The sequence below is a fragment of the Oryctolagus cuniculus genome, chromosome 2 (assembly GCF_051225735.1).
Source record: "Oryctolagus cuniculus isolate XC-2025 breed Fujian yellow rabbit chromosome 2, ASM5122573v1, whole genome shotgun sequence".
NCBI classification, from domain to species: Eukaryota; Metazoa; Chordata; class Mammalia; order Lagomorpha; family Leporidae; genus Oryctolagus; species Oryctolagus cuniculus.
In genome coordinates this window covers 69680562-69707839 of record NC_142868.1, presented here as the reverse complement: position 1 = coordinate 69707839, position 27278 = coordinate 69680562, and the positions used below count along the sequence as shown (strand labels likewise).

At 39.8% G+C, this 27278-nt stretch overlaps 1 protein-coding gene across 50 annotated transcripts in view; it reads left to right on the top strand.

Moving 5' to 3' along the window:
* The window catches only part of SORBS2 (sorbin and SH3 domain containing 2), a 381834-nt gene extending 354967 nt beyond the window's left edge, over positions 1–26867 (top strand). For 33 of the 50 annotated variants that reach the window (XM_089325827.1, XM_089325793.1, XM_070068419.2 and 30 more), the window contains 3 exons: positions 19271–19320; positions 22984–23090; positions 24697–26867. In XM_089325827.1, coding sequence (XP_089181953.1) covers positions 19271–19320; positions 22984–23090; positions 24697–24758 — 219 coding nt within the window. In that variant the 3' untranslated portion in view covers positions 24759–26867. Of the gene's footprint in view, positions 1–18545; positions 18636–19270; positions 19321–22983; positions 23091–24696 lie in introns of all 50 variants that reach the window. The other 17 variants (XM_089325806.1, XM_089325805.1, XM_089325801.1 and 14 more) reach the window with 2 other exon arrangements.
* The last annotated feature ends 411 nt before the right edge of the window (positions 26868–27278 follow it).

Here is a 27278-nt window from a genome sequence, read left to right as displayed (position 1 = left end):
GTCATTGTAATTTGTATACCTTCTAATATTCCAATATTTATAATTATATCTAATAATTGAGCTCTTACCACCCCACGATTCTAAGAACTCTACAGCTTTCCTTTCCTTTTTTTTCTTAATGTTTTATTTGAAAGAGTTACACAAAGAGAAGGAGAAGTAGAGACAGAAAGGTCTTCCATCCACTGGTCCACTCCCCAACTGGCCGCAATGGCCAGAGCTGCGCTGATCGGAGCCAGGAGCTTCCTCCAGGTCTCCCACGTAGGTGCAGGGGCCCAAGGACTCGGGCCATCCTCTACCACTTTCCCAGGCCACAGAAGAGAGCGGGACCACAGTAGAGCAGCTGGGACTTGAACCGGCGCCCGTATGGGATGCCAACACTGCAGGCAGCGGCTTTAACTGCTACGCCACAGTGCAGACCCCTACAGATTTCCTTTTCAAAACCCAGCGAGGTGGGGTAGGCATCGTGGTACAGCAAGTTAAACTGATGCATAGGATACCTGCATCCCATATCGGAGCACCTGGGATTGAGTCCTGCCTCTGCTTCCAATCCAGCTTGCTGCTAAAGTGCCTGAAGGAGTTCCTGGATCCTGCCTTCAGCCTGGCCCAGACTCAGTTGTTGCAACCATTTAGGGAGTGAACCAGTAGATGAATGAGCCTTTCCTCCTCCTTCCCCTCTTTGAAATAAATGAAAATGAATAGTTTCTTAAACTAGCAAAGTAGGTTATACTATTATTCTCACTTTAAAAGAGATTGATGCATGGAGAGATTAGTCCACTTCCAGAATGAGAAAACCATACACCATACCTTTACTATAAATGGCACCTTGTCGAAGAAGAGAAATCAAATTGTAATCCAGTCTGTCCCCTTTTGACTTTTCTGAAGAGGTCATTTTCCTCAGGTAGGAAGCTATGTAAGAATTGAGTGTTGTATCTTCATTTTTTCATCATCAGTTGCATGATGGCTTTAATCAACAAAGGAGGAACATCCTCTGAAACCTGAGCTTGTAAACCTGTCTTTAAAGAAAACAAAATGACTATCTTGTAGTTTAAAAAGCAAAGACAATCACTGCCAAGTATTGAAATTAGCAAATAAAACCAATGATTCATACTATGTCACCATGAATTCATTTTCCTCCATCATTTTAGTTTTTTCAGTTGTTAAGATTCAATATATAGCCTCCATGATTTCTTTACTTCAAAATCTTTAAAAATAAAAATCGCTTTCAAAACTCCCTAGTTTGCTATTAAGACCTTAGCAATAATTAATATAAAGGCACCTGACCTAGACAGAATGTCTTCAGGGATAAATAATGGCCAGTGCCCCCAAGACCCCACAACCCAGAAAATCCTGAGATTGGCTGGTTCCTCACCCCTGAAACTTTGGCTTCTAAGAAATTCTTAAAATAGAAACAACTAAATCTCCCACATGTGTTTCCTGTGCATTAACGGGCAAGCGTAGTTACTGGCAAATACTGAAATCGTGAGATGAAAAGAATGGGTCACATTACACCACCATACAAGGCATTTTCCTCCATGGTTCCTCCGTTTCAAAATACCCCAGCCACCCCGGGTTGGTATAAAGCAAGCGCACTATTCAAGAACAGAGAATTCCCTGCAGTAAGTGAAACTTCTAAGTCAACCATTTCCATAACGGAGTTTCCCTTTCATTTAGTCAACTTCAGGACGTGCTTAGACACGTGGCCTGGCTTGTGGGAAATACTCTTTGCCTGTTGCAGGCAGTCCCTAGGTGAGGCATGCACCCGGAGCTAAGCTGGACAGCCGGCTCACACCGTGCACAGACCCTGATTTGTCCTAGTTTTGCGACATGCTGACATTTGTGACCTACTCTGTAAACTAAAAGCAAAGGATCTTTCCTGAAATTGGACACTTTTCTCTTTTGTGTTCAGAATAAGTTATCATATAAACATATTACAAAATTGTTCTCACCTCTAGCACGTATATCCAAAAAATGAAGCTGATTGTAGTTTGAATTGAGAATTTTGAATCAAATTCAAAAGGAAAAGTTCCTGCTTGCAAAGCAAGCATTTTTCATGAACGTCACTCCCAGGGTTGTTAACTTGACAGCGATTTGATTTTGAAGGCTGTTCTCTGAAAAGCGTGTAAGCTCTTTCTGGACCCAAGCATAATCACATCTTGTCTTCCCTCGATCTTTAAGCCGTCTTCATTCTCTCCGGGAGATCGAACGACTGCCCCTTTTCCCAGCCGTCTGCTCTCCTCTCCTCCGCTTCATTCTTCCTTCACCTCTGTTTCTGACCTGGCCTCCACACTTTCTCAGCCCACCCAGCCCTACTCTCCACCTCTCCTCCCTAAATCCTCTTACCAACAGGAGATTAATTCACCAAAATCCAAGGTAACTGCATCCTGAGTGTGGTTTAGTGCATGTCTTTAAGTGAACTTAATAAACTAGACGTATGCACTTGGATTTGCCCCATCTTACAAGATCTGAAAAGCTCTGTGAATACTGATCACTAACTTTTAACATCATCAGCATGGCCTCTACCCCAACATGTAAAAGATAGGTTACGGGCCGGCGCTGTGGCTCACTAGGCTAATCCTCCGCCTTGCGGCACCGCCACACCAGGTTCTAGTCCCGGTTGGGGCGCCGGATTCTGTCCTGGTTGCCCCTCTTCCAGGCCAGCTCTCTGCTGTGGCCCGGGAGTGCAGTGGAGGATGGCCCAAGTGCTTGGGCCCTGCACCCCATGGGAGACCAGGAGAAGCACCTGGCTCCTGGCTTCGGATCAGCGCGGTGCGCCGGCTGCGGCGGCCATTGGAGGGTGAACCAACAACAAAGGAAGACCTTTCTCTCTGTCTCTCTCTCTCACTGTCCACTCTGCCTGTCAAAAAAAAAAAAAAGTTACATAGCTAGACTCAGATCGCAGATAAACTACAGTTTGCATCATGAGAAAATGACATCGTTAGATTTAAAAAAGAAAGTTGAGAGCCAACAGGAGACCCACCCCGTTCAACGGCTTCTCAGGTTTGTGCCAGTCACCCTCCAGCACTTCTGGGCCGGCTCGTGCCCTCCCGTCATTTCCCGCCCATCAGCAGGTTCCTCTGAGCCTGCGGCAGGATGATCTTGGCATGCACGTGTTTGAGCCCTGCTTCCGCAGAGAGAGGTTAAGGAGGCCCAGCAAGATGATTCTCTGCAGCAGCTGACAGAGCATCCATCTCTGGGACTTGGCAGCCTGGCGGCTCTGTTTTCCTTTAGACAAAAGGCGATGGACGCAGAATAGTAGCCCTCCCCCACGTTCAAGTTTTTGAGCATGAGTTGGGAGTTTCTAAGCTCAGCTAAACATTAAGGGTCTGATACAGCCCACTTTATATACAAGGCCACACCCGTGCCTACAATATGGCCTTTACACAGTCTTTGAAGTCTCTGTCACCATATCCATCCAACGCAGTAGCTCATCTATGCAAATTCAACTTAGGTGTGAAAAGGAATTTTGAAAAAAAGTTGGAATGCTTTAAAAACCAGCACTCTTTGCTCTTTGAGTGTTTATCTTAGCTAGCAGAAAATAACTAGGAATTTTTAAAAACGTGTCCTATAATACCTAAGTCTATATATTTTCCTTTTTCCTCTCTAGTTTTATCGTTAAGGCCAACATATTCTTTTTTTCTTTTCCTTCAGCTTAATCAGTGGGAAAGTAACTTTTAGAACCATAGTTCTCCAAAGTACAGAGACAGATGAATCACCATCATCGTAGTATCAAGGACAAAACTAGGATTTAAAAAAAGATTTATTCACCTGCAAGAACTAAGCTCATTTTATTCATTCCTTAGTCTTCAAGGGTTAGCAAATGAAAGACAAAGTATCCATAATAAATGTCTTTGAAAACTTCTTTAATAACTTTACATGAGCTATGAGGGAGCTTCATGAGGTTCATGGAAAATATGTATTATTAAAAAGCAGTGCATGGATTTCAAAATCATTTTGCAGTACAACTTAATTCCATTTTCCACGAACTTTTTGAAGTGTCCTCATAACTAACTCCAGAAAAATATAATGGTTTTTGTCTCTGTTTTAAATTATATTTGAGAGGAAATGTTGATTTTTAATCTCACTGAGTTTTTTAAAGCCTTATAAATCTATATTTCTAGTCACAGAAAAGAATGTAAGTTGGCTGAAGTTATCCATGCCTGGAAATACAAATACAAGTTGAATCAACTCCAAATTTGAGGCCATTATTATTACCTCCGATTTGACCCAGTAACAAACTGTGCCAATTTCAGTTAAGATTTTCTATTTCTTCCATCTCATTAATGTTGCAAATTATGATCTTTACAAAGAAAGAAAGCAACCTAGAACTGAAAGCAAAGAGAAAATTAAAATGTAACACTATTTTAATAGGAATAATACGTATGAAATCATTATAACATTCCTATCAAGCTCTCAACCATTCAGTACTTAACCAATGTTAATTCAATGCAATTTCATTCCTTTAAAATATTTTCCAAGACAATAGTTTGTCATATGCAATCCACAGTCTTTCATAAAAGTAAAATTTACTACTGCTCTACAGATTACAGAAAACTGAATGGTACATGAATTACGAGTTTTGTATATAAATCTAAATCCAATATCTTCCCTAGGCTTTTGAGCATCTGTTTTTAAAATAACTTTTTTTTCAGAAAAAAATAAATCTCAACTCTTCTGTAAGCTAAGCTTTCAATTCCTTCCAAGAGAATATTTTATAAAAAAGAGACAGGATGTGGACTCAAGTTGCAGTGGAAGTACCTCATGAAGAAAGAGGAAGGTTCTCTCTTGGGTGTTTTTCAAGATGCTCAGTTGTTGGTCCCACAAGGAAGTCTCATCACCCCAGAGTAAGTCCATCAGAGGGGGAGCCCCTTGAGAACAGGTTATAACCTGAAATTAGGCCCCAGTTCCCAATACACATGTGTTCATATGATCTTCCCAGCTGTTTATCCACATCACTGTTAGTCTCTGAGTCCTGATATCTATAGAGCCCTTGTATTGGTCCAGATAACTGGAGTGCCAGAAAACTCGATTACTACAGCTTAAACAAAGTAGAAACATAGCTTCCTTACACGCAAACCCAGGACTTCCAGAACAAGTGTGGTGGCTCCACCAGCACAGAGAACCGAGCAGATGCTGTCCCCAGTGAGAAGCCTCTACACGTCGTCCAAGATGGCAGCTCCAGCTGTCTCTTCCTGATTCTAAGCAGGAAGGAGAACAGAGGAGAGGCAGTTATGCCTTCTCCCATGAAGCTCGCTTCCCGGAAGTCGCAAATATCCCATCTGTTAGGACTTATCTCATGAGCACATCTAGGTACCAGAAAAAGTAGTCTTAATTCAGAGTGGCCATGGCCGACCTAACAACCGGGGTCCCGTGACTGACAACAGAGAGGAAGATGGATGTTGGAGGACATCAGGCTATATTCTCTGCCACAACCCCTGAGCAACCTTCCAAACACGTTCATTTCATCAGACTGTGATTTGAAGTCAATCGTTACTAATGATAATAAATTTTTTCTAAATGAAGATTGAGAAAACCACATGCTTTTATTTAAAAAGCCTTTTAGTTTATTAAAGTTCTTCAAGCCAAATCAAATACCAAACAGTACGTTGCTAGATCCTATCTGGTATTGGAAGGAAAATAAAATATATACACAAGAAGGCTTGCTTATTCACTGTCATATTAAAGATCTTACTTCAAAAGAATACCAAGAAAAGAGCCGCGGAAGCCGAGCAGCGGGACTGAGCTGCGCAAGCTGCAGGGTCTGCCCGCAAGTGCTCGAAGGGGAGTGCAACAGCGGGGAGACTTGGGAAGTCCAGGGCTCCGAGTCCACACATCGGCGCTGGAAGGGGAGCAGACCTGCGTGGAGAGCGTGGGAGCCCACAGTTCGGGACATCAGTGGCAGACTCAACACACCAGCGCTGGAACGCGAGGTGAGCCGAACCTCAATAACCCGAGACACCGGCAGGCAAGCGGAGAGAGGAGACTAGAGGGAACGACCCCCGGGGCGGGGGGGACTTCACCAAGCTAACTGGAAGAGAGAGAGGGGGAAAAAAAAAGGTGACTGGTATGGACACGGGTTTCTCTCTCTCCGCTCACCTCTCAAGGGCGAGCAAGACAAAGAGCAGGCGCCATCTTGGACATACGTCATAAGCAGAGCGACCTCAGGTCTGCACCGGCCCTGAGCCTAGCAGTAAAACCTGACTCTGGGTGGGGCGAATTAACAGGAGATTAGGACTTAGTAAATTTATGGTGCTACTGAACTGAGACTGTGAAAAAAGAGACGGTGGGGGAGAGAACTCACGGAATTCACGTGAGCACTCTCCAGAGACGCTACAATTCCGTAACTTTGGCAACCCAGTGGGAGACTGAAGGAGAATTTGAGCCCACTCTAAGGGCCGAACAGATTCCCTGTGTGGTCCTTGGGAAAGAGCTTCTGATCTCTGGCTCCTGTGGGTATATCATTCGCCTGCTAACTACCTCCAACTTTGTTCAGCTGTGCAGAATAACTTCCCTGTTGAATCAAAAAAAAAAAGAGAGAGAGAGAGAGAGAGAGAGAGAGAGGTTTACCACGCCTAACCTGGGAGTGTCACCTTAGGCACACCAAACAGAGCTCTCAGGCCACACCCATCTCAAGCCCTAAGGCTCCCTCAAAAACAGATAGTCCACTTAATCTAGAGTCTTAGTATAACAAGAAAAAGCACCACAGTGAAGAAACCAAATATCTCCAATATGACAAATAACAAACGCAAAAACCAAGGTAATAAAAACAAGGAAGTCACCATGAAGCCCTCAAATGAAAAAGACACCCCAATTCAAGATTATGAGGATGATGACATAGAAGAAATGCAAGAAGCAGATCTCAAAAAATTGATAAGAACATTAAGAAGTTCTCAAAAACAAATTCTTGAACTACAGAAATCCTTAATGGACAAGATAGAAAATCTCTCTCGTGAAAATGAAATATTAAGGAGGAATCAAAATGAAACGAAACAACTAGTACAACAGGAAACTGGGATAGTGACTGAAGTGAAGAATTCAATAGATCAAATGAAAAACACAATAGAGAGCCTTACAAACAGAATGGGAGAAGCAGAAGAGAGAATATCGGACTTAGAAGACAGAGAACAGGAAAGGATACAGTCAGACCAAAGAAAAGAAGAGGAAATTAGGAATCTAAAACATATTGTCGGGAATCTTCAGGATACTATTAAAAAACCCAACATTCGGGTTCTAGGAGTTCCTGAAGGCATGGAGAGGGAGAAAGGATTAGAAGGCCTTTTTAGTGAGATATTAGCAGAAAATTTCCCAGGTTTGGAGAAGGACAGAGAAATCCTAGTACAGGAAGCTCACAGAACCCCTAATAAACACGACCAAAAGAGACCCTCACCACGACACGTTGTAATTAAACTCTCCACAGTGAAACATAAAGAAAAGATCCTAAAATGTGCAAGAGAGAAACGTCAGATTACTCTCAGAGGATCTCCAATCAGACTCACAGCTGACTTCTCATCAGAAACTCTACAAGCTAGGAGGGAATGGCAAGATATAGCCCAGGTACTAAGAGAGAACAACTGCCAGCCCAGAATATTATATCCTGCCAAGCTCTCATTTGTGAATGAAGGTGAAATAAAGACTTTTCATAACAAACAGAAATTGAAAGAATTTGTTGCCACTCGTCCAGCCCTGCAAAAGAGGCTTAAAGATGTGTTACACACAGAAACAAAGAAACACGGTCATCAATATGAAAGAAGGTAAAGGAAGGAAACCAAGGAAGGAAAGCTCACAGCTAAAGATCACAGGGAATTCAAAGCATATATTAGAACTTATCTTTGGCAAATGGCAGGGCAAAGTTACCACTTATCATTAGTCACATTGAACGTGAATGGCCTGAACTGTCCAGTTAAAAGACACCGTTTGGCTGATTGGGTTAAAAAACAAAACCCATCTATTTGCTGCTTACAAGAAACACATCTTTCCAACAAAGATCCATACAGACTGAAAGTGAAAGGCTGGAAAAAGATATACCATGCCAACAGAAATGAAAAAAGAGCAGGCGTAGCCATCTTAATATCGGACACCATAAACTTTACCACAAAAACCATTAAGAGAGACAAAGAGGGACACTACATAATGATTAAGGGATCAATTCAACAGGAAGATATAACAATTATCAATGTATATGCACCTAACTACAGGGCACCGGTTTATCTAAAAGATTTGTTAACGGACTTAAAGGGAGACTTAGACCCCAATACAATAGTACTGGGGGACTTCAATACTCCACTCTCAGAAATAGACAGATCAATAGGACAGAAGATCAACAAGGATACAGTAGATTTAAACGACACTATAGCCCAAATGGATCTAACAGATATATACAGAACTTTCAATCCTACAGCTAAAGATTATACATTCTTCTCAGCAGTACATGGAACCTTCTCTAGGATTGACCACATACTAGGCCATAAAGCAAGTCTCAGCAAATTCAAAAGAATTAGAATCATACCATGCAGCTTCTCAGACCATAAAGGAATGAAGTTGGAAATGAACAACTCAGGAATCCCTAGAGCATACGCAAACACATGGAGATTGAACAACATGCTCCTGAATGAACAATGGGTCATAGAAGAAATCAAAAGAGAAATCAAAAACTTTCTGGAAGTAAATGAGGATAACAGCACAACATACCAAAACTTATGGGACGCAGCAAAAGCAGTGTTAAGAGGAAAGTTTATATCAATAGGTGCCTACATCAAGAAATTGGAAAGGCACCAAATAGATGAGCTTTCTATTCACCTCAAGGATCTAGAAAACCTACAGCAAACCAGACCCAAATCTAGTAGGAGAAGAGAAATAATTAAAATCAGAGAGGAAATCAACAGGATTGAATCAAGAAAAACATTACAAAAAATCAGCCAAACGAGGAGCTGGTTTTTTGAAAAAATAAACAAAATTGACACCCCATTGGCCCAACTAACTAAAAAAAGAAGAGAAAAGACCCAAATCAATAAAATCAGAGATGAAAAAGGAAATGTAACAACAGACACCACAGAAATAAAAAGAATCATCAGAAATTACTACAAGGACTTGTATGCCAGCAAACAGGGAAACCTATCAGAAATGGATAGATTCCTGGACACATGCAACCTACCTAAATTGAACCAGGAAGACATCGAAAACCTAAACAGACCCATAACTGAGACAGAAATTGAAACAGTAATAAAGGCCCTCCCAACAAAGAAAAGCCCAGGACCAGATGGATTCACTGCTGAATTCTACCAGACATTTAAAGAAGAACTAACTCCAATTCTTCTCAAACTATTCAGAACAATCGAAGAAGAGGGAATCCTCCCAAATTCTTTCTATGAAGCCAGCATCACCTTAATCCCTAAGCCGGAAAAAGATGCAGCACTGAAAGAGAATTACAGACCAATATCCCTGATGAACATAGATGCAAAAATCCTCAATAAAATTCTCGCCAATAGAATGCAACAACACATCAGAAAGATCATCCACCCAGACCAAGTGGGATTTATCCCTGGTATGCAGGGATGGTTTAATGTGCGCAAGACAATCAATGTGATACACCACATTAACAGACTGCAGAAGAAAAACCATATGATTCTCTCAATAGATGCCGAGAAAGCATTTGATAAAATACAACACCCGTTCATGATGAAAACTCTAAGCAAACTGGGTTTGGAAGGAACATTCCTCAATACAATCAAAGCAATCTATGAGAAACCCACAGCCAACATCCTATTGAATGGGGAAAAGTTGGAAGCATTTCCACTGAGATCTGGGACCAGACAGGGATGTCCACTCTCACCACTGCTATTCAATATAGTTCTGGAGGTTCTAGCCAGAGCTATTAGGCAAGAAAAAGAAATTAAAGGGATACAAATTGGGAAGGAAGAACTCAAACTATCCCTCTTTGCAGATGACATGATTCTTTATTTAGGGGACCCAAAGAACTCTACCAAGAGACTATTGGAACTCATAGAAGAGTTTGGCAAAGTAGCAGGGTATAAAATCAATGCACAAAAATCAACAGCCTTTGTATACACAGACAATGCCATGGCTGAGGAAGAAATTCTAAGATCAATCCCATTCACAATAGCTACAAAAACAATCAAATACCTTGGAATAAACTTAACCAAGGACGTTAAAGATCTCTACGATGAAAATTACAAAACCTTAAAGAAAGAAATAGAAGAGGATACCAAGAAATGGAAAAATCTTCCATGCTCATGGATTGGAAGAATCAATATCATCAAAATGTCCATTCTCCCAAAAGCAATTTATAGATTCAATGCAATACCAATCAAGATACCGAAGACCTTCTTCTCAGATCTGGAAAAATTGGTGCTGAAATTCATATGGAGGCACAAGAGACCTCGAATAGCTAAAGCAATCTTGTACAACAAAAACAAAGCCGGAGGCATCACAATACCAGATTTCAGGACATACTACAGGGCAGTTGTAATCAAAACAGCATGGTACTGGTACAGAAACAGAAGGATAGACCAATGGAACAGAATTGAAATACCAGAAATCAACCCAAACATCTACAGCCAACTTATATTTGATCAAGGATCTAAAACTAATTCCTTGAGCAAGGACAGTCTATTCAATAAATGGTGCTGGGAAAATTGGATTTCCACGTGCAGAATCATGAAGCAAGACCCCTACCTTACACCTTACACAAAAATCCACTCAACATGGATTAAAGACCTAAATCTACGACCTGACACCATCAAGTTACTAGAGAACATTGGAGAAACCCTTCAAGATATTGGCACAGGCAAAGAGTTTCTGGAAAAGACCCGGGAGGCACAGGCAGTCAAAGCCAAAATTAACTATTGGGATTGCATCAAATTGAGAAGTTTCTGTACTGCAAAAGAAACAGTCAGGAGAGTGAAGAGACAACCGACAGAATGGGAAAAAATATTTGCAAACTATGCAACAGATAAAGGGTTAATAACCAGAATCTACAAAGAGATCAAGAAACTCCACAAAAACAAAACCAACAACCCAATTAAGAGATGGGCCAAGGACCTCAATAGACATTTTTCAAAAGAGGAAATCCAAATGGCCAACAGGCACATGAAAAAATGTTCAAGGTCATTAGCAATCAGAGAAATGCAAATCAAAACCACAATGAGGTTCCACCTCACCCCGGTTAGAATGGCTCACATTCAGAAATCTACCAACAACAGATGCTGGCGAGGATGTGGGGAAAAAGGGACACTAACCCACTGTTGGTGGGAATGCAAACTGGTCAAGCCACTATGGAAATCAGTCTGGAGATTCCTCAGAAACCTGAAGATAACCCTACCGTTCGACCCAGCCATCCCACTCCTTGGAATTTACCCAAAGGAATTTAAATTGGCAAACAAAAAAGCGGTCTGCAGCCTAATGTTTATTGCAGCTCAATTCACAATAGCTAAGACCTGGAACCAACCTAAATGCCCATCAACGGTAGACTGGATAAAGAAATTATGGGATATGTACTCTTTAGAATACTATACTGCAGTAAGAAACAACGAAATCCAGTCATTTGCAACAAAATGGAGGAATCTGGAACACATCATGCTGAGTGAAATAAGCCAGTCCCAAAGGGACAAATACCATATGTTCTCCCTGATCGGTGACAACTGACTGAACACCAAAAAGGAAACTTGTTGAAGTGAAAGGGACACTATGGGAAACGGTGACTTGATCAGCATAGCCCTGACTGTTAATGAACAACTTAATACATTATCCCTCTTAGTAGTTTTTTTGTCTGTTCTACTTAATATGACTGATTTAATTCTGTAATTAATACACAGTTATTCTTAAGTGTTGAAATTGAACTGAAATGTGATCCCTGTTAAACATAAGAGTAGGAATAAGAGAGGGAAGAGATATATAATTTGGGACATGCTCAAGCTGACTTGCCCCAAATGGTAGAGTTAGAAACATACCAGGGGACTCCAATTTAATCCCATCAAGGTGGCATGTACCAATGCCATCTCACTAGTCCAAGTGATCAATTTCAGTTCGCAATTGATCATAATGAAAGGACTAAGAGTCAAAGGGAGCACATAAGCAAGTCTAGTACCTGCTAACACTAACCGATAGAATAAATAAAGGGGAGAGTGATCCAACATGGGAAGCGAGATACTCAGCAGACTCATAGAATGGCAGATGTCCTAAATAGCACTCTGGCCTCAGAATCAGCCCTAAAGGCATTCGGATCTGGCTGATAAGCCCATGAGAGTATTTCAGGCATGGAAAGCCAAGACACTCTGGCAAAAGATCTCTGTGAGTGAGATCTCAGTGAAAAGAACAGGTCTTCAAAGAAGGAGGTACCTTTCTCTGAAGGGAGGAGAGAACCTCCACTTTGACTATGACCTTGTCTAAACAAGATAAGAGTCGGAGAACTCAAGGGGCTTCCATAGCCTTGGAAACTCATGACTGGAGCATAGGGAGATTACTGATGCCATAGACAGGAGTGTCAATTGGTAAAGTCAACAACAGGAGTCACTGTGCACTTACTCCTCATGTAGGATCTCTGTCATTAATGTGCTGTGCATTGAGATTTAATGCTATAACGAGTACTCAAATAATATATTTCACTTTGTGTTTCTATGGGGGTGCAAACTGTTGAAATCTTTACTTAATGCATACTAAACTGATCCTCTGTAAAAAAAAAAAAAAAAAAAAGAAAAGAATAGAAACTATCAACTCCCAACTTGACTCTCACTGGGATTAAACATGACAATAGGTCTGATCTGATTTCATCATCATTAAAAAAAATCATCTATTATTTTTCACTTTATGTTTCTGTGTGGGAGCAAACTGTTGAAATCCTTACTTAATGTATACTAAGCTGATCTTCTGTATATTAAGATAATCGAAAATGAATCTTGATGTGAATGGAAGGGGAGAGGGAGTGGGAAAGGGGAGGGTTGTGGGTGGGAGGGACGGTATGGGGGGGAAGCCATAGTAATCCATTATTCGTACTTTGGAAACGTATATTCATTAAATAAAAGTTAAAAAAAATAATAATAATAATAAAAAAAAAAAAAAAAAAAAAAAAAAAAAAGAATACCAAAACAACCGAGCTTAAATTAAGGCCATATTCAGTATTTAATTTATGGTTCACTATTTTCCCCCCAAAATGCCACATTTTCTTATGTACGCTGTAGAAAATTTAACCTTCCTCCAGTGTTTTACATTTTCCATGAAAGTTAATAAGGCAAATTGGCTGATCCTACCTTGTACCTACTCAATAAGCACACACACATACACACACACACACACACACAAAAACAGGTCGGATCTGAGGGTTTCCTGAACCTAAGAACCTAAGCAGCCTGTTAAAGACATAACATTTCTTAGACATATTCTTGGCCATCCACTTTACATCCAAACATCCTCTCGATGCCAGCTTCCCTCTGCACAGCTTTCTCGGCAATGCCTGGGAGTAGCAGCTGGTGCCTGGGCTGTGGCCACGGACAGAGCATCCAGAGGAGTTCTCTGTGGACTGTGAACCCCTCCTGCTCTGCTGTGCTCAGGAGCTTGGCATGCTGTGTGTGCATGGAAAAGACAAAGCAGAAAAACTCCTGAAGGCTGTGTGAGGAAGCTGAGGACTAACTAACTTCTTCTGGCTTTTCCAGGCTGATTTAAAAAGCGAGCTCTTTGTCCTGGGTAAGCCTCCTCGTAGCCCAGTGATGTCTAGGAGATCCTGCAGCTCACCTGTCAGAGGGCTCGGCGGTTCCCACAGGGTAGGGTCAGAGTGTCCTCACATTGTCACTGTTGTCCCGACCACCTTCCTTCTCCAGGGGCTGCCTCTTCTCTTCCATGGGTGTCTTTGCAGGGAACTGGCAGTCAAGGAGAGCTGGCTGCACCCTTCTGTGTGCTAGAGTGACCAACTGCCCATGAGCTAGGAAATTAAATCAGCATAGCAATCCTACCTAAGTCTTTGGGCAATGTGCTTCCTTTTTACATGTGTGTTTTCCAAACCCCAAAAAGACGTGATCAAATCCCCCACTCTACAAGTAAGGATGTGGTGTGTGTTTTTTCTACGTCCATCTGTGTTTCTGTATTAAGTCACTGCTTTCTGGTCACCGTTTTTAATGCAAAGGACAAATCTTTTGCATTCATAAACTGAACTCATACACTTCCAGTAATATTTGCTTCTGTGCCATTCAGCTCGTCTGGGCTTCTTAAAATCCATGATCCTTGTCTCGGAATATTTCGTTTCCCTGATGTGTGTGCCTTTCACCCCACTCCCCTTTTCTCACAAACAGCGCTCTCTGGGCACTGTCTACTCCCAATTTCTTGGCAACTTTGATTAAATTTAAAGACCACCTTACTTTCCCTTTAAGTCCCTAGTTCTGTAACACCCACAGTACTTTGAAATGAGTGGATTCCAACTGGCACTCTCAATTCTGAAGAATTAAACCAAGGAGTTCAGGAATTTTCATCTGTGCCTAAGACAGGGTTCGGTTCACCGCTGTTGTTTTGGTGGACCCTAGCTTGGCCTTGCTTGCTCTCTCGGGTAGCTGTGGTTCTGCATGGCAAGTTCTTAAGGGCTCAATTTCAAAGGAATTTTTTCTATTTTTTGAAAAATGTATATATTGCTCTGTGTTTCTATCATTTTGTGCTTTCTGCCTTGCACAGGCAGACCTCATTTTGTTGCCGACTCGGGGATTTATGCTGCCCTAGAGAGCGGGGAATGTCAGTTTGTGGAGATCTGAAAGGCGTTCAGAGTGACACCAACAGAGAGGTTTCCCTGCAGTTAAGAAAGCCCAGCCATGGATTCCCGTGGTCAGCAAGAGGGGCACCTTCAGCTTTTCCTTTGCCACATGTTTACCTATTTACATGTTAGATCGCACGTTTGTGTGGCCTATAGATATTCTATTTTATCTAGATTTTGCAAAGTTGTACTTAACCTTGCTACTTAAGAAGGAAAAATAAGACAACATAGTGCTGTTATTTCATCTAACTCTACGTGGCAAGTACTACAACTAACAGACTTTAGAACTTCTTATAGCACTTGCAGAGACCCTTATATATTAGGATTTAAAGTAACAATCAGCCCTTCTTTAAGAATTATTTAATGCTACTTATCACTCACCCTTCGAAGATGCATCTGTAGAGGGAGAGCTAAATGGATGCTCTCAGGCAGCCTACATCTCACCATCTGAGAAACGGAAGTACACATTCTACTGATGCCAAAGATTCAAGAAGATTTCAAATCAGTTTCCTTGCAAACAGTGGATTGTGGTTGGTTCTTGCAGTGAAAATTAGCCTGTGTTTAAAATACATGGCTTTTCTGTCTCCATTTTTGATGTGTACTTAAAAGGTTACACTAAAAGAGGAAAGAAAATATTACCACATTGCTAAGGAAAAAGTTAGATATTTAAGATCCAATAAAAATGGCAGGATGCTTCGTGGGTTTTCTACGTTTTATCGTAGTCCTGATCTTACACAGAAATGTAAGCGTGATACAGTCCTTGCTCAATATTTCCACCAACAGTGCTTGGGATGTGTTGACTTGAAAACAGTCTTAAGTTCACAGTTCATGGGAGCCTCCCTGAATGTTACAGAGGTACATTGTTCTATTTTTATCACCGAGCTAAGAGGATCTGAGGAATATAAAAGCCTGAGCAGGTGGTTAAAACAGAAATGAACACAAACCGAAAACACTGGTGCTTCCTTCTCAAAAATTTCAAACGTAGGGAAGCAAGAACATGGTCAGAAAATCAGATGGACAACTATTCCACGTAGCTCTGTTGTCTTTAAAATATTTCAAAATTAGTCCAGGTTGAAGGCACTTGCCAAGACTGATCAAAGGCCAAAAACAGCTTTCAGCTTGTTGTTGCCACTGCTCACCACTAGATGGCGATAGGGTACAGACACGTCTTAAAAGTCTGCCCACTGAGTTTTAACGCCAAGGAGGAAAGGCAAAAGCCAGCCGGCGGAAGTCGTTTTGTTGAATGCCCATACAGAATACAAACATCTGCTGAATGGACAAAGTCACTAAGCCCCCAAGTAAATGTCTACGCCGTCTGTTCCATCATAGTGAAAGTCAAAATTATCATTCTGGTTTTTTCTGTTTCTAACTTGTCATGTTAAGAAAGTATCCAATATCTTTAGGTTTTGGTTTATTAGTCTGCAAAATGAGCTTGAATTATCATGATTATTATTTTTACATGAACAAGAAGTGTGAGAATCACCTGGTAAATGCTGTTTGTCTCAGCTCTCTGATTGTGCAAGGTTAACAGTGGGCAGGTTTACAGAGCGGAGGAAGCATATCTGTGGAAATGTGGATTCCTTTATGGGTTCCCTGAGAGGGGCAAGGTTAATCATCATCTTGTCCAACTCACAAATCCTAGAAGTTAGGAGGCTAAGGGGTAGCCCCCAAGTTCATAGGGTAGTCATTGCCAAAAACAGAAAGACACAAATGTGCACTCATAAGTAACTGTTAATGCCATCTCTCTCTACTGGCCAAATGCTTTCAAAGCAAACTCATTCACATACTAATTCAAATAATTGGTCATCTGTCCACAAAACTGGCTCCCAGTTATCCACATTAACATGGAGGGGACCCATGTGACAGATAAGCTTAGACGTGCCCCAAAACTCATCATTATGAGAGAGGCACAACTCAACTAATCAAAGTTGTGATCGATTTTGGCCTGATTACAGGAACAGTACAGAAAACTGGTGGCTTGGAGTGGGAAGGGGAGGTGGGGTTTGAAGGATTTGAAGGAGGGCGAAAGATGTTGGGAAAGGCAAGTGAAGTTGAGCTCATTGCTAACTGACATGCCCAGGAGCCCGAGTTCCCAAGACTTAGAGGCCTGTGGAATTCTCAAGGAGCCGCATGCGTCCAGCAATAGCCCATTTTCCTAAGCACCACTGGGACAGTTCCTTTCACTTGTAAGTTGGATTGAAGGAAATACACTGGTAAGAATTATGATGAGAACTAAAGGGATATACACAGACTTCAAAAGTAGATGATCAACTTAATGAACAATTTGATTTTTTAAATTGCATTCATATTTTAACGTAAAGGAGCAATGAAATTAGACCAACAAGCTTTAGCAAGCACTGGATGTCATGATATAAAACCTCTACTCAATTTAGAAATATTAGGATGGTTTAAATACCTGAGAATAGGCGTAACACTTTTATACCACAGTAAAATATATTTTATAAAACATTCTCTCTTGAGACCAAATAATATTTTGTTATTTATAGCTTTTGTTATGCATTAATAGTACTGTGCTTGTTTTCATGAGAGAACTATAGCTATCTTGGTGTGTATATTTTTTAAAGGGTAAAATTTGTATTCCCAGTATTTTTGAGTCACTAACATGAGCATTTTCATAATAATGTGGCTTTAATGCATACTCTTTGGCCAGAAACTTTATTCCCTGGAATGTATTCTAAGGAATAGTTCAAATGAACAAAGTGGCTCTTAGTACAAAAAGTATTTATAGCATCATTAGTTATGTCAGTTAAAAAAAGACCAATCTTCAAAAACAAAAGAGATTAATGGATAAGAAAACTATGATATATAGGCACATGTGAAGAAGCATTATTTTACAGTCATTTAAAAAAAAGTAAACTGAAAAATTAGAAAATAGTGTTAATGTCAGCTGATATATATAAATCTTATTTCTGCATAAAAAGTATATGTATATATAAAGTTTTATTGGATTGGAAGAAAACTTGAAATATAGGATACAGGCTTATGGATGACTTATAGTTACCTCTATATAGTTAAGTTCATTTAATAATATATTGAATTAAATAACTTTAGAAATGGCTCAAAAATTTAGTCTTAACAATCCCAAATATATCTTATATTTTAATAATACATTGTTAATTTCATTTATTTATAGGAATAAACTATTTCATGCAGGTATCCAGTAATTCTGTCCTTTAAAGTTTATGTATTCAATACACAAACTTTTAAGTAAGTTTCTAAGAATACAGTTAGTATGTACTTCTGATTAATAGAGTCAAAGCTTATGTTTTCATAATGTAAGTACTTAATCTCATGCTAGGACAGCTTGGATAGGAAATGAATGGGTAAATAATGTAGGGCTGGGGACGATCATAGACTCAAACTGAAAGAAACTCCAGAGTCCCCCCACTAAGCTGGGACCAGGGGAGTTTCCATGTGAAATTTGCGGGAAAATACTTCCATCCTATCAGTTATCTACTCGTAACTAGAGAAATCCAAGAACTGGTCCTGAGGTCTAAGGACATGGATCTAGTACCTAATTCCATAGTCATGCTTCTATAATTGGCATGCAAACTCTGGTTTTGTCATTTGTAACTATCACTCAGAAAAGAATGCTTTTGAAATGTATCATGAGTGAGTTGTATGTATTTTTCCTCTAACAGGTAACATTTAGGTAGTCAATATAAATCATACTGAGTTTTAATATTCAACAAACATGTTAACTTTCATTCATTGAAATATTTATGTGGATTTGCGGGATGCCAAGGCTTGTCATTTCCAATATTATAAGTATCTATTACAGATACTGGTCTTGATGCTTAGTTTAAAAAGAAAAGAAACTCTTTTGAGAGTTCAGTGCACTGGGAATTTCTACCAATATTTCTCTCCTAAGGTAAAATGTTATGTGTTACCTGGATATTGTTTGTTGCATTCTACTTAAAGTTCTCTGTTTTCTCTTTTTAAAACTGCATGTTTCTACTCCACATTGAGAACAGAGAGTGTTAATTCAAATGTAGCATGGGATGTCTGCCTATTGATCTTTTCATCTGTACTGTACGTGAAGATGTTGTCAGTGAAGGACGAGTTTAAAGAATGGATGTGCCGTCCTGTTGTTAAGCTAAATGTGCTCTTCTTCTGCTTGTTTGAAAAAACACTGCAGCACAAGGTTGTATGAAGGTGTCTGCACCTTCTATTCTAGTGGTCTGATGTCTGTGTTCTCGCCATATTCCTGGCCTTTGAAAAATCAATAGGACTGAACCCCAATTTGCCCTGAAATCTTGAGCAGGCTAGATTGCAGATGTGTTCAAAACATTGAACCTCGGTTATTTTTATTTAATGCAAAACACCCTTCAGAACACTTTAAATATTGATCCTGCAGAAATCCTTTTTCAGTTTTTTCTTCCTTCCTCTTGGTTTTTTACAACAGGAAATATTAAATGTCAAGAAAAGTACCATGCCATTATCCAAGTTATCTTTTAATTAGCACCAATTTAAACATTGATTACATTGAAAATCATTTCATTTCAGCCACAGCGTCCTGTGTTTACTCATGAAAACATTCAAGGTGGGGGGGAACCGTAAGTATCCTTCTTATCTTCTAAATTCAGGACTGACCTTGACCCAAGGGGCAGTGGATGTACCAAGATGGCAGACAGTACAACCTCACAAGTGAAAAAGACCAAAGTAACGAACAGATTTCCTAAAAAGAAATTGCAATGGTCCCATTTTTCATGACAGAGCTAGAAGCTAATTTTAAAAAGAAACATTATTTTAGAGACTATTTTAATTTATAAAGAAGGAAAACCTTGTAGTGTTGCAGTGGTTTCTGAGATTTATAAATCCATTTCTTTCTCTGGTCTACTGTAACTAACAGCTACAGTTTCAAAGACAAAACAGGGTCTAACCTTGTTTGTGCACCTATTTGGAGACTATAAAGCAGATCTAAATGTAAAGGTAGACCCAAAGTGATATTAATGACAAGTCAAAGTTGTGTGCTTAGCAGTGTCTTTTGAAAATGGCAACATTAAAGCACTCTCTCATTTAGTTACATAGTGTTTTCCCCAGCACCAGGAAAATCCCTTTTCAAACTTTGATTTCAAATTCTCCCTCTATTCTGAAACTAAAGTTTGATTTTCCTGGTGATACTACACATCATCTCTAAGACTTTGTTTTCTTGCATATTTTTTTAACCCCATGTTGCCCATGGGAGATGTTCAGAAGTCAACTTCCTTTTGACTACTGTGCATTCTGGAGTTAGTAGCTGGACCCTTAGGGAAGGAGGATTTGTGCTCCTAAACTGACCTGGCTTAGCTGAGCACACACAGTGAACCTCCAGCCTAACTGCTCACCTGGAGCACAGCAAGTACCCAAACTCATCCTCCTGGCTGCTCCTGGTGCGCAGCCTGGTGCCTTCATCACCATGAAATCCCCCTTCCATCCTGTAGAGCTGAAAGCATGCTCTTCAGAAACCATCTCTCACGGAGCACAGTCAGAAATGGGGCCTTGAATGTCTCCTAATTGGCAATCTTTAAGTATAACTTAGAATTCTAAGGTTTTTGTGCTCTTATTGATGTAGACAATGATAGAATCACACCACAAAAATGTAAATTCCAGGGCTATTTAGGTTTGTTCCATAACCAATCCATTACATTCAGCAGCTTTTAAGGAGTCTATGAAGGGAGCGGTATGCTACATTACACCTCTGTCTGTGATGTGTGACCATGGTCATTTGGTTGGTAGGAAACCACAGCTCTTGCAAATGGGAGAAAGCACATTTTCAAGGTCCTGCTTTGGACATTAAGAAACATTCTTTATTAAATTTCTGTCTGGCTCTGGCAGTCATGGGATGTTACTTAATCTTTCACTTAAAAAACCAGGTTTTGCTTAAAAGGAAGGGCATAATGTTATGTCGCTACAATTCAGAGCTTTGGTGAATACGTTACAGAGAAAGGTGCAAGTTACAGAAAGAGGTTCCAGCTTGGCTCAGCAGTTCCTATTTTAAAAAACAAACCTCTTGAGGCATCCTGCCCCCACCACCATCATTCATCTCACCAATACCTCCTTCCAAACAGCATTTTTTTAATTGTAATTCGGCTGCATTTCCTGTCGTGCAGCACTGATTTTGAAAGCCCACAGAGAGAGATTTCCAGAAGGTTTGTTTATGAATCCAAAAGTCTCATTTTTGTTTTGTTTTGTGGTCTAATTAAATCAGAATGGTAAGTAAATTTTGACAAGTGTGCTGGCTTTTGTCACACACAAACCAAGTAGGAGTCCCTGCCAGGTTTGATTTGTTAGTTCTCAGGGCCTTGTGATTTTTCAAACAGCTGGAGTTTGTGGCCTTAAATAGGCCTGTCTCCGTGCATGCTTGGAGAAGTGCCTGGCTGAACTCAGCCTAGTCCTGAGAAGCCCAACCAGAGTCAGTTTTCCCAACAGGAAAATGGCAGTGGAAATACCACCCAGGGTTGACGTCTCCTGCAGGTGTAAAATTGTGTACCCCAGGGGTACACAAAAGATATCCTTCCCAGAGCAGCCTCAAAATCCAATCCCTCACACGAACAATGAAATAATTTGGCTGTTCCCACCAAGCCTGCCCCATGCAGCTGTCCTGATCAGATCGTGTCTGTGGTCAGCACTGCCTTGTCCTGGCGCCCACTGCTCCTGGACTCTGTCCTTCTCTCTCCTTCCTCACAATCAGACTACAGAAGCCTGCCCTTTCTCAGAACAGTGTCAGGGACCAAAATGGCTTCCTAGAAAGACAAATGATTAACAGGGGAAAAGAAGAGATTTCTGATGTTGCGATCGCAGGCTCTGGTGCCAGGCACAGCGAGAGAAGGTTCTCTAGGAAAGAGTGGTAGGCACTGCATCTCACCAGCTCTGCCCCAGACCTGCCTGGAAGCCAACTGTTCCCATATGCACCAGTCCAGAAAGCTCACAGCCAGGGAAGGAAGCCAACAGATCTGTGTGCCTTAAAAGATGCGATATTTGAGTTCAAGGGCTAGAAGAGTTTTTGCCTACCAAAGGGCTTTCTGACTCAATAAAGTAAATAGAAATAAATCATGCACGTTGCTTAGCAGTATTCGGTATCGTGAACTCTTTAAAATTGGCCTCATAAAATCCTAAGTGCCCTAGAATTTGATCCTTATTTTCTTATGGCAGCACAATTATGTAACTGTTTTGAAGTGCAGCAGAAAAAAATTTACCAACTTTTTAAAAATCCCCTTCTCAGTAAGTGGTAATAATGTAGTACAGAAATACTATAGGAAGCTTCCATGTTAATTACCTACCAAATTCTTCCTCAATTTCTCTGCTGCTATGATTTGTCTTTACTTTCCCATGTGCCACTCCACATTAATACTCATTAAAATACATACAAGTTAATCTCACAAATTCAATGTCTAAATTCATTACTGATTAATATCACCATAATATGTGCTCTCAAAAAATTCAGGCAGGGAGGAAAGCAAAGTGGTAGCATGCTATCAGCAAGCCTCCTGTTTTAAGAGTGTTTAAATCCAACACAGTTTGTGCAGAACCCATCTGAAAAGGAACTTGTGAATATAGTCCACTATTTGAATTGGTTCAATAATAACTGAGTAAAGAATACATCCATTCAACATCATGAGTGAATGGATCAGATTTTCAAATTATAAATCCTCTGATTGTAACTATAAAACTAAACCTCTTTACAGAATTCTTGCTGTTGGAAAAATAACCTCCTCTTTGATAATAATTATCACATAGTGATTTGGGAGACGTGTGTGAGACATTTTGTACATTTTAATTCAGAATCATTTGAACATTCAATGTGCAAGCCTCGATTGTTTGCTTATGATTATGGCTACCTAGCATGGTAATTCCTTCATGGTTTTATATAGCTGAAAAGTGCAAATAACATTTTATATTATGTGCTATTATGTAATGTCTTAAAATAGATATTATATGAGTGGACATTTGAAATGCAGGTCCGACTTAACAAATGTTTAAAGATTTAAATCCAACTCACCAATACTAGAATTTTCATGAGTATTCTTCATTGTAAGTTTTAAAATGTTGTTAGTCTAATTTCTATGAAAGCTCAGATGTTCTAGTTTACAGTTTGTGTGCATGCCAAAGACTTACACTGCTTAATAGACTGTTAATAAAACAAATGTTCAAAGTAAAATGAATGTTGCACTAGCTTCTAATAGTTACAAAAACATGTAAAGCTGTTTTTTTAAATGCGCCCATTTATCCTGTTTAAGGTTTCAGGCTCTGTATAACTATACTCCTAGGAATGAAGATGAGCTGGAGCTCAGAGAAAGTGATGTCATCGACGTCATGGAGAAGTGTGACGATGGATGGTTTGTGGGTATGTGTCCCCTTACTTTCAGACAAATTTGGCTGTTTTGCAATTTGCTCGAGTCTGTTCACTTGCATGCTTTGCTGTATTAGTCAAGCGCTCTTTGAATTTGTGGTTGCTTTGCTTCTTCATGCACTCACATGCACAGTGTATCCCGAGGCGGCCACATTTGTAGAGTGGGTCAGTATGCACTGCTTCCGGTATACGTGACTTTCTGCTAGTTACATTTCCAACTCAACTGAGAAGAGACTCCTTCAAATAACACCGACCAGGGAAGCCTGAGATCAAAACAACAACAATAAAACGTTCCCTAAGTGAGGAATATCAGAGCTTTATTCGTAGAAAATGCAGTTGTCACAGTGAGAATCTAATTTGAGAGGGAGTGAGATTAAGTGACCAACTCTCCCACTTACTGGGTCTGATGTGTGTGCCCTAAAGTCCAGTGATTCACCTTAGCTTTAATTTGTACGAGAAGAGGAGAGAACTTCCCGTCTTACCACTTAAAAGGTCATCCCACTCTTCACATCTTAGGTTTTCTAAGAAAAAAAAAAAAAAAAAACACCCTATAGTCAACTGTGTCATACACCAGGACACAGGAAAGAGATGAAAAGAAATAAAAGGAGGGGGAAAAAAAAAAAAAGGCAAAAGATGATGTAATCAGGGATCTTCACAGGCAGGTCTATTTGTGAAAAAAATATATGAAGAACTAAGACTACATGTGAAGTCACATGCCCCTGTGTCTATTTATATTAATTCTGATCTAGAAAAAAAAACAAGTGATTTACATACATGGGGATGAAGCAAACAGGAATCACTCCCAGTCAGTTCAGAGTGTAAATGAGATGAAAGTTGAAAGACTCTTCACTCTATTTGCACTGCAAATCTTAAAGAATGAGTACACCGAACTTTACAACAAATTTCCTAGAAATCATATTATTTGAAATCAAAGACAATTATATGGCTATTTGTGCATCTGGTTCAACTCATTATATCAAATTACACCCAGGGACAAAGCCCTCACCTACAAATAGTGGTTAACCTTTTTCTTCTTCTTTTACTTAGAAAATCATTCAAAATTTCTATGTTTTATCAAAGACTCTGACAGTGCTACCATTAAATCTGCGAAGTAGCATTGAATGTGATCTTACAGGAGATGAGACCGTTTTGTAGGTACAATGTCCCAAATAATGGCTTCCTGTGACACGTGTGTCAGGGGCCTCTTGCCCCGAGCCAGCCTTTACTTTGCTGCTTTTCCAGTCCCCTCTCACGCTGCCGGCCTCACCTTTATTTCCGATTCTTCCCTTTTGCTTAGCAGCCGTAGCGACTCAATTCTCCGATCTCCTCAGCAGAACTGCCTTTCCCTCCAGACTGACAGGCTGGGTTTTTGTTTAGCCTGTGATGAGGCACATCATTTATGCCTAAGAGGCCTCCAATGCAGTAGGCAGGGAGGCTGAATCTGCTGCCTGTTTTGTCTTGCTCTCATCCTGGAGTTTTCTTTCTTTTGGTTGGGACCAGCTGTCTTGTGAAGCCTTGTCAATGCAAAGTGTCTCAGCCGCATATACAAACTGACACTTCACTGTTATTACGCCTTTTCATGTATTGCTTCTACTTTCAGGAACCTCAAGAAGAACCAAATTCTTTGGTACTTTCCCCGGGAACTATGTCAAGAGGCTGTGAATCAATCTCCCTCATTATTTATGCCGCATTTCAGCAACACGTCTGCATAAACTTGCCTGAAACATCCCTGCAGGCATCATGTTGTCATGCCTTATGGTTTCCAGTGTGACGTCACCTGCTGCACCTGCTGCTACCAAACCACCAGCAGTGTAACTGTGTGCACCTTTGGGGAGACAGGGCAGACTTGCTTCCTCTCGAAAGGGTTTCCTCTCTGGCTTTCTGCTCTCAACTTTGAAAAGCTGATGTGTGGGATCAGAAAGAAAATCATACTTAAAAAGGGTAAAATATTCGAAGCAAAAAAAAAAAAAGAGAGAGAGAAGAGATAGAGAGAGGGTCTCCAGGAGATATTCTGGCTACATGGCTGCCCTGCAGCGTCTCTAAGATGTGCTCCCCTCAGGCCACCCGAAGATTGTTTATTCTGAAATGCTGTGGTTTGCATTTTTACATTCTTAGCTTGGCAGTTGATTTTCCTTTCACGCGTTTGCCTAGTGTCCTGGTTTACACGATATGACAACTGTACTTCAGCTAGTGTTTGCCTGCACTCGTATGTTGTAATATGCACAGTGATTACAAAACCTAAAGCAAGAATAGGAAGGTTCATTTGGGTGAGTGTGATTTGGTTGACTGGATGTGAGTTTTCAAATAGAAGTTTTTTCTGCACATTTTTTGTACTTTGTAGAAGTGCAAACAGCGACTAAGAACCCTGGATAGTAATCATGAGACTATAAGAGGCTTAGTTAGACTGCAAGGGAGAAAAGCTATTGTGTTGTAAAGTTGCATTGCTATTTTATATTAAAATGTAATCATCGGCATCATGAACAATGAGCTATTAGTGTTTTATTTATCTGATAGAATTTCAATAAAAGCAGTGTTAGTGAGAGGTGCAAAGAATTATTCTAACATAGACACTTGAAAGTATCTGTAAGCAATATTCGTAGGTAAGATTTCACTGTGTGTACACATACACATTTTTGAGATTGTATGAGAACATTAATCCATATGATACATTGTACATTTTATGGAAATGTAGAGGAATCTCACATATTATTTTATAGAAATAGAATATTTCAGAAGCATCGCAAGTATTAAAGTTGGTTTTAGCAAGGATTGCAATCAACACAATTATTTTTACTATGATAATTATTTTTCTTCTATGGAACCCAGAATCCTGGCTACATTTGAGGACAGGAATATATGTTGAGCCTGATTTTCCTGGTGTGTATAAAATATCTCCTAGGACTAAATAGGCACTTTTTAGAGACAATGTTAAATCATTCAGGTTCTGTTTTCTGCCCTAAAGCAGAAATTTATAAAATGATATGAGGGCCTGAAAGATTTAATGTGGTTCACAGTGCCTGAACTACACCTAACACAAGAATTAGCTTTGTATTTCTTATGACTTTGCATAAGAACTACTCATCTTTGGATTTTTGAGCACCTTATAGATAAAACTTTTTATGGCATTTCTTCCATGGACAGTGGTTGACCTTTTCACAAGATGTAGACTAGAATTTTGTACATATGTTTGCTCTTTTTTTGTACAGACTACTTAGTTGTTGAGAAAACAGGGGAATTTCCTAATTTGATCTTTATCCTTCACCTAAACTAAGCTAAAATACTTTCGGCAGATTATCCTTTACTTATCTCACAGATCAATCAGTCCTTGATAGTATGATTCTGTAAGATAGCATTTATGCAAGTGTGTGAATTTAAGAGATCCTAGCAGCCAAACTGAAATGTACATAAATATTGATTACAGAATTGCTTTAGGAAGGAGGTGGAGAAACATCTTTGAGCAGCCTATCTTGATTACTGTCAAGTTCACAACCAGCTTTATATTTTAAAGGCTTTGGGTTTGAAATTAAGTCAACTGCATGCAACTTTGCTGATAAAGGACTAGTTCTCTTTGATGCAATTTATGAGAAGAGACTTCAATATCTGTTGCCTGTCATATTTCAGAAAAATTGCTGTTTCTACCCTCTGTATCTGATTTTAAAAGAAAAAAATATATCCGTACCTGGGTTTCAGGTAACTGACTTTGAATTCTTACAAGCAAAGGTCATTGTGTTTTTCTTGAATAGATATATAATAAATTTTGCTTGGAAAGTACCCTTCAGTTTTTATTCTTGACATTTCTGCTTAGGTAAATTGAGTATTGTATTCCAATTTTTTTAGTTAACTAAGAGAAAATGCATCTGCTCTATGTTCCCTTGGCATACAAATGAAGAAGAGCTGTATTAGCATCAACTCAGAGAAGAAATATTTTTGAATCCCCCCAAGCTCATTTGTTAAACATTCTTTGAATAAAAATGTCTCTTCAGCTAAAAGAATACATACTAAAATATTTTGCCTCAAAACAGCTATGTTTCCAAGGAGGAAATAATTACAAGAAATTGTAAACATTTTCTCAATTCAACAATCTCAAATTTTAAAATCTTTGCCCTAAACAGCTTTAACACCATTGGCATGGCAGCGTCTATAATGCCCACAAACTTCCAACTGAGTTGCAAACCATGCACT